At 36.7% G+C, this 16006-nt stretch overlaps 1 protein-coding gene across 4 annotated transcripts in view; it reads left to right on the plus strand.

The window, feature by feature from the left end:
* Tdrd3 (tudor domain containing 3) overlaps window positions 1–16006 on the plus strand; it is a 145259-nt gene that overhangs the window by 53246 nt on the left and 76007 nt on the right. For all 4 annotated transcript variants that reach the window (XR_009594281.1, XM_060391500.1, XM_060391499.1 and 1 more), the window contains exons 4-6: window positions 4892–5052; window positions 11046–11187; window positions 14074–14145. Coding sequence is in view for 3 of the 4 variants with exons in the window: in XM_060391500.1 (XP_060247483.1) it covers window positions 4892–5052; window positions 11046–11187; window positions 14074–14145 (375 nt within the window). In the remaining variant the exon portion in view is untranslated. The remainder of the gene's footprint in view (window positions 1–4891; window positions 5053–11045; window positions 11188–14073; window positions 14146–16006) is intronic.

The raw sequence follows: 16006 nt of genomic DNA on the forward strand, positions 1-16006 counted from the left end.
TGCAGCAGGAGAAAAGCAGGATGATTGAGTTTCTTTCTGGTGGAGGAGTTGCAGCAGAGCTAGGCTGTGTCAGAGCCAATGAGATCATCAGCACAAAGCACAGAACAGGGTGCTTATTGTGTGCTGGAACCAGCGTGTTCTAGTGTGCTCATGGACACCAGCTGCTAGCACATCTCTTCTTGGCATAGAGTGTAGTTGTATCAAGTTGGTTGTTGATACTGGCAAGAGAAATTGTCAAATAGTTTTAATTGTGTCTTTTCCATTATTCTCCCTCTAGAAATGATTTTACTAACTCTTCTGGCGTCAAACTGGCTCTGTGGTTTGGCTTTGAGTGTATTTGTACAGTGTAGGTTGTAGATTTAGCTTGTCAGTTCCAAAATTTCACTGACCAATATATCTGTTTTAAAACATGAATTATTTAAAATATTGGTGTATGTACATACAGGTGTGTTTTGATGCTAAATATTGAAGTGGGTGCCGCTGAAGCGTCTTCTGATGCAAGCACTGGAATACCTGGATGATTCTGCTCAGGTGTTCTCACCCCACCCCTTCCTAAACCAAGAAACAATTGCTGTGATTTCTGAGTTTGTTCATTGACTTTAAGTACATTTTGATTGTATATGCAATTTCAGTAAATATATATCAATTCCTTTGTTGGCAACTTAGTTTATTATTATTTTTTTAATCAGTTTTGAAAGTATACACTATTTCCAAGAACAAGCGTATAATAAGAGATGAACTCAGGAACTGAATTAGTGCATGATAGAGTTAATCTAGTGTTCATGGTTATAAAATGATGCCAAATTATTTTACAAAAAGTTGCGTCATTTATATTGCTTTCAGTATAATATACCAGGTCTATTTGAAAGGTCCCTTTATGACACTTGAAATTACCAATTTTTTTCTAAACTTGTGGTTATAAAATACAATATTTTTCCTTAGGTTATTATTTTTTCTTCCAATAAATTTTAGAATCAAATTATTAAATCTCTTAAAGTGTGCTAGAATTTTTACTGAAGCTGCAGATCAGCTCAAAGACAGTTGACATCTTTATAGGATGTGATGTGATGCTACCAATAAAATGCTGGTAAACTGCCCATATGAAGAGAGTAAAGAGCCTCAGTGTATAGCGTTTACCACTTTCTGTAGTTTATTAAGTCTCTGTTAAACTACAAAGTGAAACCACTGAACCTGGCCTTAGGAAGAAACACACAGAATAAATTCTTGTGAATTAGCCTGAGATGGCTACTTTCATGACCTCCAGGCACATGTGAATACACACACTCTCACACACATGTACTTTTAAATTCAGGTTCTGTGTTTGAGTGAAAATGTGATATTTTTCTTTCTGAGTCTGGTTTGCTTTGCTTAATATGATTTCCAGTTGCGTTTGTTTTCCTATGAATACCATGATTTTACCTCCTTTACAACTACATAAAATTCCATTGTGTTATGTACTGCATTTTCTTTACTTTTTTCGTTGTTGGTGAATGAATAGGCTGGTGGCAGCTACACAGGTCTGTGTAAGCATCCCTGTGCTGTGCTGACATAGGACATACACCTGAGTGGAAAAGCAGTGTCTATGTTCAGCCTTTTGTGGAACCTTCATACTGATTTCCACAGTGGGTTCCCACCAGCACTGTGTTCCTTTCCCCCGTCTCCTCACTAGCATGTTATAGTTGATCTCTTGATTTTTCCTAATCTTGATTTAATCCTAATAGCTAGGGTGAGATAGACTTTCAAAGTAGTTTTAATTTGCTTTTCCCTGGTGACTAAGTCTTCCAGAACACATAAAAAAATATTTATTGAAAACTTTTAAAAATATTTATTAGTTATTTGTGTTTCTTTATTTCCCAGATGTCTAATGATGTTAAAGAATTTTTCAGGAATTGATTGGCTGTTTGTATATTCTCCCTTGAGAACTGTCTGTTTAGTTCATTAGCCCATTTATTCATGATTTTTTTTGGGGGGGTTTAATTTTGACAGTTATATACATGAGTGCATAACTTAATTTTACCTGTTTGAGGAATTTCATCGTTTGAACAGTTTGTGTTGCCACACTTGCTTGTTTTATGTAGAAACCCAGGTGGACATTGGTACCCTCCTCTACTGCTCTCCATCGTAGAGTTTGAGACAGGATATGATGGTCAGTATTGATTGCCAGTTTGGCTGAATTTAGAAGTGCCTGGGACACAGACTTCTAGGCATGTTTGTGGGGGTTATCTTGACAGTTGAGATAGGATGACCTGCCCACTGTTGATGTTTGGAATCCTAAATTCGTGAATAAGAGAAAGCATGCTGAGCACATAGCATTCATTCCTCCTTGCTTCTGAGCAGTGGGTGTCATGTAAGCAGCTGATTCAAGCTCCTGCTGTCTTCATTTTCACACTATGATGGATTGTACCCTTTGATCTCAAGTAGGATTAGACTCTGTCTCCCTTGAGGTGCTCTTGTTAAGATTTTTTTCTTTTTTTCAGAGCAATAGAAAACACAAGCATAAAGAAACAAGGTCTCCCACTTAATTAGGAGCCCAGTTTTGTTCAGACTGGCTAGCTGGCTAGACTGGCTAGACTGGCTTGCCAGTGAACCCCTCAAATTTGCCTATTGCTGTCCCCCAACATGGAGTTACAGTCATAGCTTTGCTTTTATGAGGGTGCTTGGCACCCACACTAACTTCTCATGCTTGCAGAGTAAGCATTGTATTTCTTGAGTCATCTTCGTAGTCTGTTGTTTGTTCCTGTTTCATTGTTGTGTGTTTCTGTCTAATTGCACATACATTAATCTGCACGGCTGGTCTAGATTTTTGGAGAGCAGTCTTCATATTGAATAATCTGCCCTTGATGGCACAGTCTTTAGTACCACCCAGTGAGAAACAAAACGAACTGGTTTACATTATTATTATTATTATATATAATAAATTTTTATAAACATTTAACAACTTTATAAAACCATTAAAAATAATTTGAAAAAAATATGTATGTACCACGGTATATATGTGGAAGTCAGAAGACAACTTTTGGGAGTCAGATCTCTGCTTCTACCATGTAGGTCCCAGGACTGAACTCGGGTCTTCAGGCTTGGCAGCAAGCACCTTTACCACTGGGCCATCTCACTGCTCCAGAGCTGCTTTTGTAAGTGGCTTCTGTTTCCTCCTCCTGCCAAGGAAATGAACTTCTGTTGCCCTGTCTTTCTTCTGAATGCACTGCCCTTTTACTTCTCCTCTTTTCCAGGATCCTGTGACTTCCTTTGTGGATTTCTGAGGCTTTTCTTCCCTCTTCTTGTACTAAGTCCCATTTTCCACCATTTTAACTTTCTTTTACTGGCTCTCTCAGAAGCCCCCTCTAGTCTACCATCTTGCCCAGAAACAGTATTTTCTTTTCATAACTAAAACTTCAGTGAAAGCTTAGACTAGATAAAGCTGAATGATGGGTAGTACATTTCCATTTGGGAGACTTGCTTGCTTGGGATATGAAGTAGAGATGTTTGCCAACTGTTTTTTCATTTTTTTTTTCTGAAAATATGTATTAATTATTTATGTACAAAAATATTTACTTGAGAAACTTTAATTTTAAAATACTCTGTGCTTACTATGCTAATGTAAAAGTCTGTTTTATTATGTGAAAATTATCATTTCTATTAAATTTAGTTTTCTCCATGCAAGCAAATTTAACTGTCTTTCGCCAGTTTTGCTAACAGCATTTTATTATATAAAACTTTCAGATTTATATCTAGTTAGTTTATGGATTTATTTTGTACTTTGATTGAAAGTTGGCAAGAGAGAACAGTTCTTTTCTCCCTGTCAACACATGTCACAGAGCATCAGATTTAATATCATTTTTAAAAGGAAGTTATAGAAATACTCCTTGGATTTTATGTGTCTTATGCTTTGGAGCATTTTTTAAAATTAAGTGAGCACTTTATTTATGTATGTATGTATGTATGTATGTATGTATGTATTTATTTATTATTACAATTTATTTAGTTTGTATCTACACTGTAGCCCCCCTCCCTCATCTCCTACTAGTCCTACCCATCCTCCCTCTTCTCCTCCTATGCCCCTTCCCAATCCACTGATCTGGAGGACCTCCTCCCCTTCTATCCACCCCTAGCCTGTCAGGTCAGGTCTGCATCATCTTCCTCTGTGTCCTGGCAAGGCTGCACCTCCCAGGGGGAGGTGATCAAAGAGCTGGCCTCCTTTCCTAGGGAACCCACTAGTGGTAGTCTATGGGCTTCCTCTGAGCAGGCGGGTCAAGGTCCTCTCCATGTATAGCCCTTGGCTGGAGTATTGGTCTCTGCAAAACCCCCCGGGCCCAGGTTTTTGGGCTGTGTTGTTCTCCTTGTGGAGCTCTTGTTCACTCCAGGTTCTTTCTATCTCTTGCTTCTTCCATAAGGTTTCCTGCACTCTGCCCAAAGTTTGGCTATGAGTCTCAGTATCTCCTTTGAGCATTGTATTCTTTACACCTTCTAGGGGGCCTGGAAGTTGATGTGTGAATAGGAAGCATTCTTTTGAACTACTGCTGTAAGTTGATGTGCTTTAAGCTAATGTCAAGTTGTCTGTTTCCTGAAAGCCTGTTCATTTGAAAGGGGAAGAAGCAGGGTTCATGTGAATCATTCCAGCTACACGGAGTGACCTAATACACCTTTTAGTAAAAACACAGCTGCTTTCTTAATGCTTTCAGGCCTTGTAACTATCTGAAAGTGCATTTGAAGAATTGTTCTTCGGCAGGGTTCTTGAAATTTTACCTCTATGAATTAACAAAATAATTTCAGACTTGACTTTTGAAGCTATCTTTATAAATCATAATAAAAAACTATTAAAGAGGATGGAAATTGTGTAATTGGAAATACAGCAGTGAGTAAGAAATGACTTTTGTTCTCTTGTGTTTGACAGCTTGAAGGTCCATGTGTTTTACAAATTCAGAAAGTCCGCAATGTTGCTGCACCAAAAGATAATGAGGAATCGCAGGCTGCGCCAAGGATGCTTCGCTTGCAGATGACTGATGGGCATACAAGTTGTACGGCAGTAGAATTCAGTTATATTTCAAAAATAAGGTGATTCATATAACTTGTTAAGAGACTTTGAGGGTACTTTTCAGACCTGATTTTATAGCAAGAACTTGAAAAAGGAAGAGTGGCATCTCTGTCTCTCTTTCTATCTATTATTTATTATTACTATTTTTTACAATTTATTCACTTTTTATCCTGGATGTAGCCCCCTCCCTCATCTCTTTCCAGTTCCACCTTTCTTTCCCTCCTCCCTATGCCCCTCCCCTACTCTACTGGTAGGGGAAGTCCTTCTCCCAACTATCTGACCCTAGCCTACCAGGTCTCTTCAGGACTGCCTGTTCCTCTTCCTCTGTGGGCTGGCAAGAATGGTGTGTTAAGTGAATGCTGTGCTTTTCCACAAGAAATTTACTGGGATTTTCATGTCTGTTTTGTCTAAAAGACAAGGATAACGTTAGTCACTCTTTATTCTATGTTAACTATAAGACAAATTTAAAATATATAATCATAATTTTTTTCTAGAAAAATTTAGATCATTCACTGTTTAAAACCCAATAGAATTTCTTTAAATATGTTATTTTTATTCTGACAAGTTAGCAGCTAGCTATACATATTAGTGTGTTATTATACTATTTAAGAGTCTAGCCAAGTTTGTAGGATAATGTACTTTCTAAGGAGATAATTAAAACTAAGGAGGTTTGTGGCTTTCTACTTTATAAGACAGAATTCTTTAAGGAGCAACCTTCCAAATTCTTAATTTTTTTAAAAAAATTTTTATTAAATCTTTGAGCATTTAATACAATGCATTTTGATAATTTTCTTCCTTTCCCTAAGTCCTCCTAAATCTACCACCATTCCTTACACACCCTATGTTAGATATATGTATGTGCATACACATAGTATATATATATGCATACATAAAATATATATCTCTATCTCTATCTATCTATCTATCTATCTATCTATCTATCTATCTATCTATCTATCTCATGGAGTACAATATTTGCTGTCCATATATCTTGGGTTTGGGACTATCAACTCCAGCTTGGTTGACCTACCATGGCCACATACTTAAAGGCAACTTACTCTCATCCCAGCAGCTATCAGTTGCTAATAGCTCCTCAGCGACTGGTGGACTTCCTTCTCCATGCTGGAATTTCTTTTTCTTTTTTTTTTAATCTCACTTGAGTTCATGTGGCTCTTGGGCATGCTGTCTTAACCTGTAACTTCATATGTGCCATTGCTCTGCTGTGTCTAGAAAGCACTGTTTTGTTGTAGTCATCCACCATCTCTGGCTCTAAGAACGTTCCCACCACCATTTTCATAAATGATTTCTGAACGTTGGAAGTAGGCGGTATGATGTAAATATCTCATGAAGGGATGCATATCCACAGTCTTATATACTTTGAACCTTGACCAGTTATGGGTCTTTGTTAATCATCATTTACTTCAAGAAGAAGCTTCTTTGATGAGGGTTGAGAAGTGTACTAACTTATGCATATAATGATAAGTCAGTAGAAGTCCATTTAAAAAATAATAGTTGGCTTTTCTGTAGGGTCTATAAGCTGTCCAACCACAGGTTTCTGGCCTCTATAATAGAGTCAGGATTGTTTCTCTCTTGTGAAGTGGACTTTAAATCCAGTCATAAAGTGGTTACTTACTCCCATGACATTGATGCCACTATTGGAACAGTGGGCGTATTTTTGGCAGGCTGGTCATTATTGCAGGTCTTAACCTGCAATTATAGGTTGGAGCTACACAGCTGGATAAGACTAATGATTCTTTCTTTTTCCTCTGGTACTGTTCATAGCACCTTCTAGCACTATCAAAGTTAGCCAATAGGAATAAGAGACACTTAGAGACACACATTAAGATGCAGAAAGATGAGAATATGTTCAATTAAGGCAGTTTGAACTCTGCTTTGTGAGGAAGAACTTTTACTGGACATTGTATGTCCAGTCATTGTATTATGTGGTCGTGTTTGCTGCTTTGGATCCTAAAGAATAGTCCTAAAGAATACTTTTTTTACTCCTGAACAAACATATAGTCTTTAGCATACACTGTAGTTCATTCCTTTTTTGTGGGAAGTCCAGAGATAAAGTTAGATTTTACTTTTTAGTAACTGATAGGACAACAATGTAGGCACAGAGGCGTATACTTTTCTGGAACCTAGAGAATTGCTGCAACTTGGGGAGCCAGGAGTTTGACTTAAAATGTGGATGGTTTTACGGGTATTGCTGCTCTAGTTGGCAGCATGAACTTGGATCAGGGGGACCCTAAAAATGAGGTGTACTAAATCTCATGCAATAGTCAACTTTATGAATAGCATCAGACAGTTTATATTCTGAGGGTTAGGCAAGGTCACATGAGTTTAGGCTATATATAATCACAAGGAATACCTGTACTGGGAAACAATTTTGAATACCAAAAGTAAGATGATAGATAATCTGAAGCAAACCTCACTGCTGTTTACTACATCCGGGAGAGGCATGGAAAGCACATTTCAACAAGAACCCATGTTTTGGAGGAACACAGGTTCCCAGACTCATGTTTTGTTTGCTTGGAGTTTCTCATGTGTTCTCAGAAATCTCCTCACACAGTTTCATTCAAGGACCATGTTCCAACACTGACTAGCGTGTCCTGACTATAGGAAGTGAGCAGTTCTATTTGGTAGCGCTTAGGTGGTTTAGAGTAGGTTGAGGTGTTGCATGTAGTCTACAGTGACACTGTTTTTCTTCAGTCTGTGCAAGCTTTTGGTAAAGGAGAGACCATCCTGAGGCCGTACATGGATAAATGTTTATCAAAAATGTTGATTTCTTATACAAAGGAGAGTTTAGCTAATTTGTGATTACATTTTTTTTTTTTTTAAGAGGAGAAGGATTTCTACTTTCCTCCCTTGACAGATTGAGTCAAGGCCTTTCCAAGGACTCACAGGTGCCACAGATATGCAATGCACATTTTCTGCTTCTACTATTACATTTCTCTGCCCAATGCCATCTGTTATCTTCTATTGAATTTATTATGGCTTAACAACTAAAAATTTTTATATACTTATTCATTCATTGTTGAAGCAGCCTGTTTTCTGCTGATGTCATAGAAAAATGACAGTACGCAAAACTGTTCTTCCATGGGGATAATTTACAAGACTGAATGTTTGGCTAGTGGTTGCTATATAAGGAAGGTAAAATAACTCTCTGGGTAGCATAAACCAGATGTAGGGCTGGGTTGTGGTGCCCAGTGGTCTGTGCATTTTTCCAGGTGCTTCTGGTCTTCCTCCTCCTGTGCAGACAGCCATGGTCTTAGTTTTATGTTTATTATTTTGTTTTGTTTGTTAATTGCAATGAAGTAAGAGCTATGTTGGGGTGTCAAAGAAGTAGGCATTAAAACAAAATGATCTGTAAGTAGTAGTTAATTATGATATTGGAGTCAAGGTAGTAAAAAGATTAATGTTATTTTAGTTCTGATTTTCATTTTGTGGCAGTGAAATAGTGGGAGTCCATCAGTGGTTTTTGTGAAATTCTAAATTTTGTGAAACTATTTGAAAATCAAGAAAAGTTTGGGGAGAGTGTAAGACACTTAACACAAAGTTAATAACATGCTTCTGTTATCTGTTATCTTTGGTATTTATTTAATATTTATCTTTTTATTGTTTCGTTTCTGGTAGTATGCTGTATTCATAATTTCATGTGCTAGTATATTCTCATTCATTTTCTAATTATACCCATTTGTAAGAAATTGTTGGCTAAAAATTCTTTTCAAGAAAACACATAGATCATTAAGTGCTTTCTTTGGAAGTACAAGGGCATCAACCTATGGCCTGTGTTGCTTATCACTCTGAGAAATGAAGAAATTATGAACTGCAGAGTTATAAAATCTGGATAAAATCTGGATTTGCTAGTTGCCTGGAATAGGCAAAAACTTGTTAGTATAATTGTATTGCTGATAGTGACTGCTGATCTTCAAGTTGGGACACTGTTCTTTTTTTTTTAATTTTTTATTTAACTTTTATTAATTACACTTTATTCCTTTTGTATCCCCCCCATAAGCCCCTCCCTCCTCCCCTCCCGGTCCCACCCTCCCCCCTTTTCTGCATGCATGCCTCTCCCCAAGTCCACTGATAGGGGAGGTCCTCCTCTCCTTCTTTCTTATCTTTTTTTTTTTTTTTGTTCTTCTCAATGCAGTATATTCAGGAACCTTGAACAATCTTCTGACCCTGGGGAAAGCCAGCCCACAGCTTAAATAGCCTCTGGGTAGCCAACCCCAGCGTGCCTTGTGGGCAATGCAGATAGGTCCACATACACGGAAGCAAGCCAGATCCTCAGCCTTAGCCAAATATGGAGTCAATCATCTGAAGGAATGGGCGGGCATGGGAGCATTAGCAGGCCTTTGGGTGTTGGTCTCCTTGGTTTGCCTGTGGTGTATATGCAAGATTAGAGTCTCACAACAGCGTAATGCAGCCATGATCATTTAGGCCTTTACAGCCATTGAAGCAGGACAGTCTCCCCAAGCATGGTTGGCTACCATAAAAAGCTGAAATGTTATGCTCAGGATGCGAGGCTAAGCATTGCACTCAGGGTCAGCCGCTTTCGACCCAGAGAAGAGCTGGGACACTGTTCTTAATGACCACATTCTGACTGTAGAGCTTTGTAAGGGTGAGGTTAGGCAAGGCTGGTTTGCTGTTGTTGTTTTGTTTTGTTTTTTTGATCAATTGTTTGGTCAGTTTTGAGTAATAACTAAGAAAGCTAAGCTTGTGGTCCTCAGAACATTTTTAATGACTTTATTGAGATAGAATTGATAATTTGCAATGATACACATCAGACATATCTGATACACAGAACAGTATGTAATCTCTCTAACTCTGTATGGGTTCTTTTTGAGAAATAGGCATATTCTTACTTCTTTTCACTAATAATTATTATTAGCTATCCTTTAAAAGATAAGGTATTAACACTCACTGATTTGATGTTGCATATATCAGCCTGTGATGAATTTCATGAGCCTTTAAAATGTGAATAATGAAGCCATTGCAGAATAATTTTCTAATTTATCCCAAGTGTTTCACAGCAGACTATTTTAGGAGTCCTGTTTCGAGAGCTTTCTCCCTTGCTCTGTGTAGGATTCAAATCTGCACATTTACTTTCGAACAAACCTATATGAAGTAAATTTCATTCTGTGTTTCCTTTAACAAAGTTAGTGGGAAGATAAACATCTTGACTCTACTTTTTGTACAAGGATTTATGGTGCAAGGTTTACTCAGCATCAGATTAACACTGGCCTTTTGTAGAGTAGTCTCATTACAATTAATACTTACATTACTTCCAAGTCGGTGTGTAGCAGTCTTTTTAAAGTTATTGCATAAGTAATGCTCATATTCTATTTTTAAATAGATGACTGACAAAAAAGATTTTTATAGATCACCATAGCTCACATAGGTGTTAAATTTCTGTGTTTATTGCTGGTTAAATATATTTTTCCATATTTAAATTTAATTTAATGATGATATATTTTTGCCATGTATAGCAAAAGCTTATGAAAAAGAAAGGGAGATATTTTGTTCATATATGGTAGTACTTTTCTGACAGGAAAGATGGCTCTGTGCTTCAAAGCACTGGATGCTTTTCCATTTTAATTCCAGTTTCAATTCCGAGCACCCACATGATGGCTCACAACCACCTGTAACTCCATTTCCAGGTGATCTGACTCTATATGTGTGGGCAAAACACCCACAAACATAACATAAAACAAATATTTAGAGAGAAAAGAAAAGTAATTTTCTGTCTTTCCTTTTTCTTTTACCACAGCTTTGTGAGGTGTGATTATTCTCCTCCTCATTTATTTTAACTTATGGAAACTGAGGCTCATTTTCTTTTATGCTTAGTATTCATTAATGGTGATCAGTTTAGACTTTATAGCTTGACCTCCTGAAAAACTAGTTTAGGTGTTAGTGTACTTTGATTAAGTCCTAAGACTCCTTTTAAGTTTGTAGAAGGGTGTCAATGAAGCTCTAACTTTTAACTCCTTTCATTTTTCTTTTACATCAGCCTGAACACACCACCTGGCACAAAAGTGAAGCTCTCGGGCATTGTTGACATAAAGAATGGATTCCTGCTCTTGAGTGACTCTAACACTGCAGTTCTTGGTGGTGAAGTGGAACACCTGATTGAGAAGTGGGAATTGCACAGAGTAAGTGTGCAGTGAGAACAGCTTGGAGCAAGTAGAATGCCAGAGTTCTGGCTGCTCTTTTGAGGAACTCCTCCATAGTGAGTGATAGCAGTAGTCTTCTGTGTCAGAATTACTAAGTTAGAACATGATGCTCATTAGAGATGCTATCTGCTATGATCTAACCATATTCTTCCTCAAAAGCAGGTGAAAAATTTCAGTGCTTGTTACATTTTATTCATGCTTTAAATATTAATATTACAGTATCTTGGCAGATTTGAAACTTGTCAGCTAATAGAAGGATATTTCAGAGTCAGATCGATGCTTATATAATTTTCCAGCATCCCAGCAAGAATCATTTCCAAAAGGCAGCTCAGTCTCCATGTGTTGCCTGTGGAAGGAAAGCCCTGGCTGCCTATGTCATGAACTCACTTGCCCCTGTCAATGCAGCCTTGCCAGGCCGCAAAGGAAGAGGGTCCAGGCAGTCTTGATGAGACTTGACAAGCTTTGGGCTGATGGTAGAGGAGGAGAACTCTCCCTCTCAGTGGACTAGGAGAAGGGGATGGGGGAAGAAGGAGAGAGGATGGGACTGTGAGGAGTTGAGGGAAGGGACTTCAATCTGGATATATAATGCATAAATTGTAAAAAAAAAAAAAAAAACCCAAACAAACAAACCAAAAAACAGCAACAACAACAACAAAACCAAAAACATTAAGTCAGTTAGAACTTAATCACTTCCAACACAGGCACACAGGCATGCATGCATACACTCTTCTCTGTGTCAAAATCTCTCTTTCTATGAACTTGACTATTTTAATAGCTCTTGGATGTGTTATGTTACAATATTTCTTCGTGTCCGGCATATTCTGTATAAGATAATATCTATATTGTAGCATGTGGCAGAGTTTTCCTCCTTTTATAAGCTCAATAGTGTTGTATTGTTTATGTATCCCACATTTTGTTTATTCATCTGTCAATGGGCATTACTGTTGTTCCTTTCTTTTGCTCGCTATGGATACAGCTGCTGTGACTGTGGGTGCACAAATAATAGCTCCTTTCAGTTCTTTTGCATGCATTCCTATAGAATTGCTGGGTTATATGGTAACACTGTTTTTATTCTTTTCATAAGCTTCTGAGGTCTATAGTGGTTATTTTCTCGTTGTGGATATTCTGTGTGTGTGAGGTAAAATCTCTTTTGGTTTCCATGAGCATTTCTCCAAGGCTTAACAATGACGAGTCTCTTCTCATGAGGTTGTTATTTTCTACTGAGCTTTCTGTGCTGTGCCTTCTGCATTGTACACCTTAGCAGAAGCCATGACCTACATCTTCCCTTAGCAGTAGCTGTCCTATGCTGCTTAAGACTGGGTTTAATATAGTTGTGTTTATTTATTGGCCAGGTCACTCATTGTTTATAAAAGGAGATTAAGTCTGGCTGTTTGTATCTTCGTCAGATTCATTAGAAGTCTTCTAAGTTTTTTTTTTTTTCATTATTCATGTTAACAAGAGATGTTAATTTATGTTAGCTTTTAAAGGAAGTTTTAGTGTAAATTGAATTGATTTATAGCTGTTTACATAATCCTTTCCTTGTAACTAAATTGAAACTGAGAAAAAGGCCCCTAGCTAATCATATATGTGCCATGCTTATTTTCTTTTTGAATTAAAGAGATTGATAACTTACATGTAGATTGTGAATAAATATGGTGTGCCTGTACCATTTTTATTATTCTATGCTTATTAAAATGATGTTATGTTGCCATTAGCCTTGTTACTCAATCTATAATTTACATGAAATGTGTGAGTATTTACATAATTCAGGAACTCTGGAATATGTTAAAAATACAGTATGTGATGGATTTTTAAAAATGTGACTATTTTACATTATATTTTCAACATAACATCTGTAATGGTAATTAGCACAAGTTTAAAGTTTAGCAGGTATGTTTAATAATGAGTATTTAACAGATGCACATTAATGCCTTTAGTGGGAAGGATAACTGAAAGGAATCCTTTTGAGCTTCCTTTGGTTCTATGAAAGGATTTCACGGTGTGAGAAAGGAGGCTGTTTTCTGCCCATCTTCACAATATATTGTTTTTCTTCTAATTCTAATCAGGCAAGCTTGAAACTAAAACTGAATCTGATAAATGTTTGGAAGCTTGTGTCTGTTATATAATAATCAGAGTCCTGTGTAGTAGGTAAAGTGTTTGCCCTCAACCTCATGACTTAAGTTTGATTCCTGGGATTCACATGGTGGACAGAGATAGCTGGTGCAAGTTATCTTCTTATCTTCACATGCTTATGCTTGTGTGTTTGTGTGTGTGTGCATATGCACACATACACGTCAAGTATAACAAAACTTTAAAACAAACTAGTTGGTTAAATATTTCTTCAAAGTATGAATTGATGTAAGATAATTTGAAAAAGTTATTTTGTGACTTTCCATATTATAAACTATAGTAATATGATATCCAAAGTACTAGAAACCACCCTTATCAGTAATGATTTTTTTTCTAGTATTATATCTAAAACTTTTATATTTGTAGAAACATTGCAGGCATGATTTACCTATTGGCTATGTGCTGCAAGGTAAAAGTGTTCTTGCCAGAGTTTATTCTCTATGAACTAACTATATTTTGAGGAAGTCTGTTTTCTCCAAAGGATAACATTTTGAAAAAGATTACTAAAGATTAAACTTGAATGTATTTTGGTCAAGAGAGATGAGGAAAAAACTTTTTTCCAGGTGACATAAAGAAAGAATACAGTATTTCCTGTTTTGTAGTTTGAAATGCTTTAAGGAAGGCTCTGTGTCTCTTGATACTCTACTGTAAACAGCGTGTTTCTGGTGTGTTCGCACGGGGCTAGTGTGTTTATGTATATGATTTATGCTTTATGATTGATTTGTTTTTAAACAGAGCTTATTAAAACATAATAGAAGCAATATCGGAACTGAAGGTGGCCCACCTCCTTTTTTGCCTTTTGGACAGGTAAGGACTTTCCTCCAAGCTGGTGATTCAGTCAGGAAAGAATGTTCTTCATTATGTTTAAGCTGTGTATGGTTTTGTGTTGTGGAGTTATATGGAGTTCAAGGAACTTAATAATTTTGCTATTAGCCCAAACTTGAAGTAATTAAGAGTTATATATGAAGAAAAAATTTCAGTTAACTAAAATAGGTTAATGGGAAACAATTTTTAAAGAAGATTTTAAAAGTAAGGATATTAAAGAAATGTGCCTTAATGTTCTTAAACCTTGCTTTTTATCCAATTACTCATCTTAGTCAGAAATTTTGTTTCTTGTTGATATTTTCAACTACAGCAACTGGGATTATTTTTTTATTAAAAAAAAAAAGTCGATGTGTAGTCCTTAGTTTTACCTTTTGTCTTTGTTTTCTATTGTAACAAAGCACTGTGACCAAGGCAGCTTTTAGAAGAAAGTATTTAATTGGTGTGTACACTTTCAGAGGGTGAATACATGACTGTCATTGCAGGAAACGTAGTGGCAGATGGAAAAGCCTGGCACGGGGATAGTAGCTGAGAGCTTACACTTTGATTCACTAGCATAAGACAGAGAAAACTACCTGGGAATGGCCTGGGCTTTAGAAACCCCAAAGCTCACCCTCAGTGACACATGATCTCCCAACAAGCCCTCACCGACTAATTTTTCCCAAACAGTTCTACCAACTGGAAAGTGAACATTCAGATATATGAACCCATGGGAACCATTCGTATTCAAACCAGCACATCTTCCTACTATAAAGAAGCTTTGAGGATGGTCTTGAGCTGGCCTGTGTATCTTCCTTCCTATACTTATCCTGGAGTTGTGCTCCCAGCAGCCTCCACCTTGTCCCGCTTCACTCTTGATGAGGCTGAGAGGAATCCAGTTGGCTTTTGGCCTTGCCTTGTTTCCCTCCACCAAAGTTTTAAGCCATGTTTACTCTGTCCTTTTTTTTTTTTTTTTTTTTTTTTTTTTTTACAGAATGTTGGCTACAGTGAAGGTGACTTGGGGTCATAAAAATGTGAAAGTGAAACCAACCATTTTATTTTGGATTTTATTTGGATCTTGTTTGAAATTTTGGTTTTAAAAAGATTTCTAGTTGATACGATGATATGGGATAGGATCAGTTGATTGGCATCTTTAAAATAATTTTATGAGGTATACTTAGAATTAAATTAGTCATTCCTGCATCATGGACAGTGTTTAGTATTTAGAAAACATGCTTCCCTCCCCTCTTTTAAAAAGTAGCTAGGAAGTCCAGTGTTATTGCCCATGTTGGTAACATTCTGCCTGTAATAGAAGAGCCCAGAATGGATATTATAGTCATTTGTACTTGAAAATAATAATTGATACACCTATAATTTTTTTTTCTGAAACATTTTTAAAGTGTCTTTCTTGAATTACTTAAGATACAAAAATGGGATTTTTTTCCTAGAGATGATTAATCATTTAATTATTGTCTACAATTTGAAATGTGTATTATAGTTTTATAGGATTAGGAAGTGTAACAAAAGGGTAAGTTTCAATGATAGTATTTATTTTTATTCATTCTGAACAGTTCTTCTGCAGCATGTTAACAGCATTGTAGGTGGTTTAAAATGATAGTGCTGACTGTGTTTCTATAAATAATATGTTTATCTCAGAGGAGAAATACTGTATTCGTGTAATACATTTGAGAATATTTCCTCTCCCTTTCTTCTGGTTAATGAGCTGAGAAAAAAAAAAAAAAATCCCAGTCACTTTAAAGGACTTGTACTGGTGTGGAGACAAGAATTCAGGGATTGTTTTCAGATAGAGACACCTGTATTAAATTGTGAGATTAAAAATCTAAACTTAAAACTAGCAGCAAATAAA

This window comes from Meriones unguiculatus, chromosome 9 (assembly GCF_030254825.1).
Source record: "Meriones unguiculatus strain TT.TT164.6M chromosome 9, Bangor_MerUng_6.1, whole genome shotgun sequence".
Taxonomy (NCBI): domain Eukaryota; kingdom Metazoa; phylum Chordata; class Mammalia; order Rodentia; family Muridae; genus Meriones; species Meriones unguiculatus.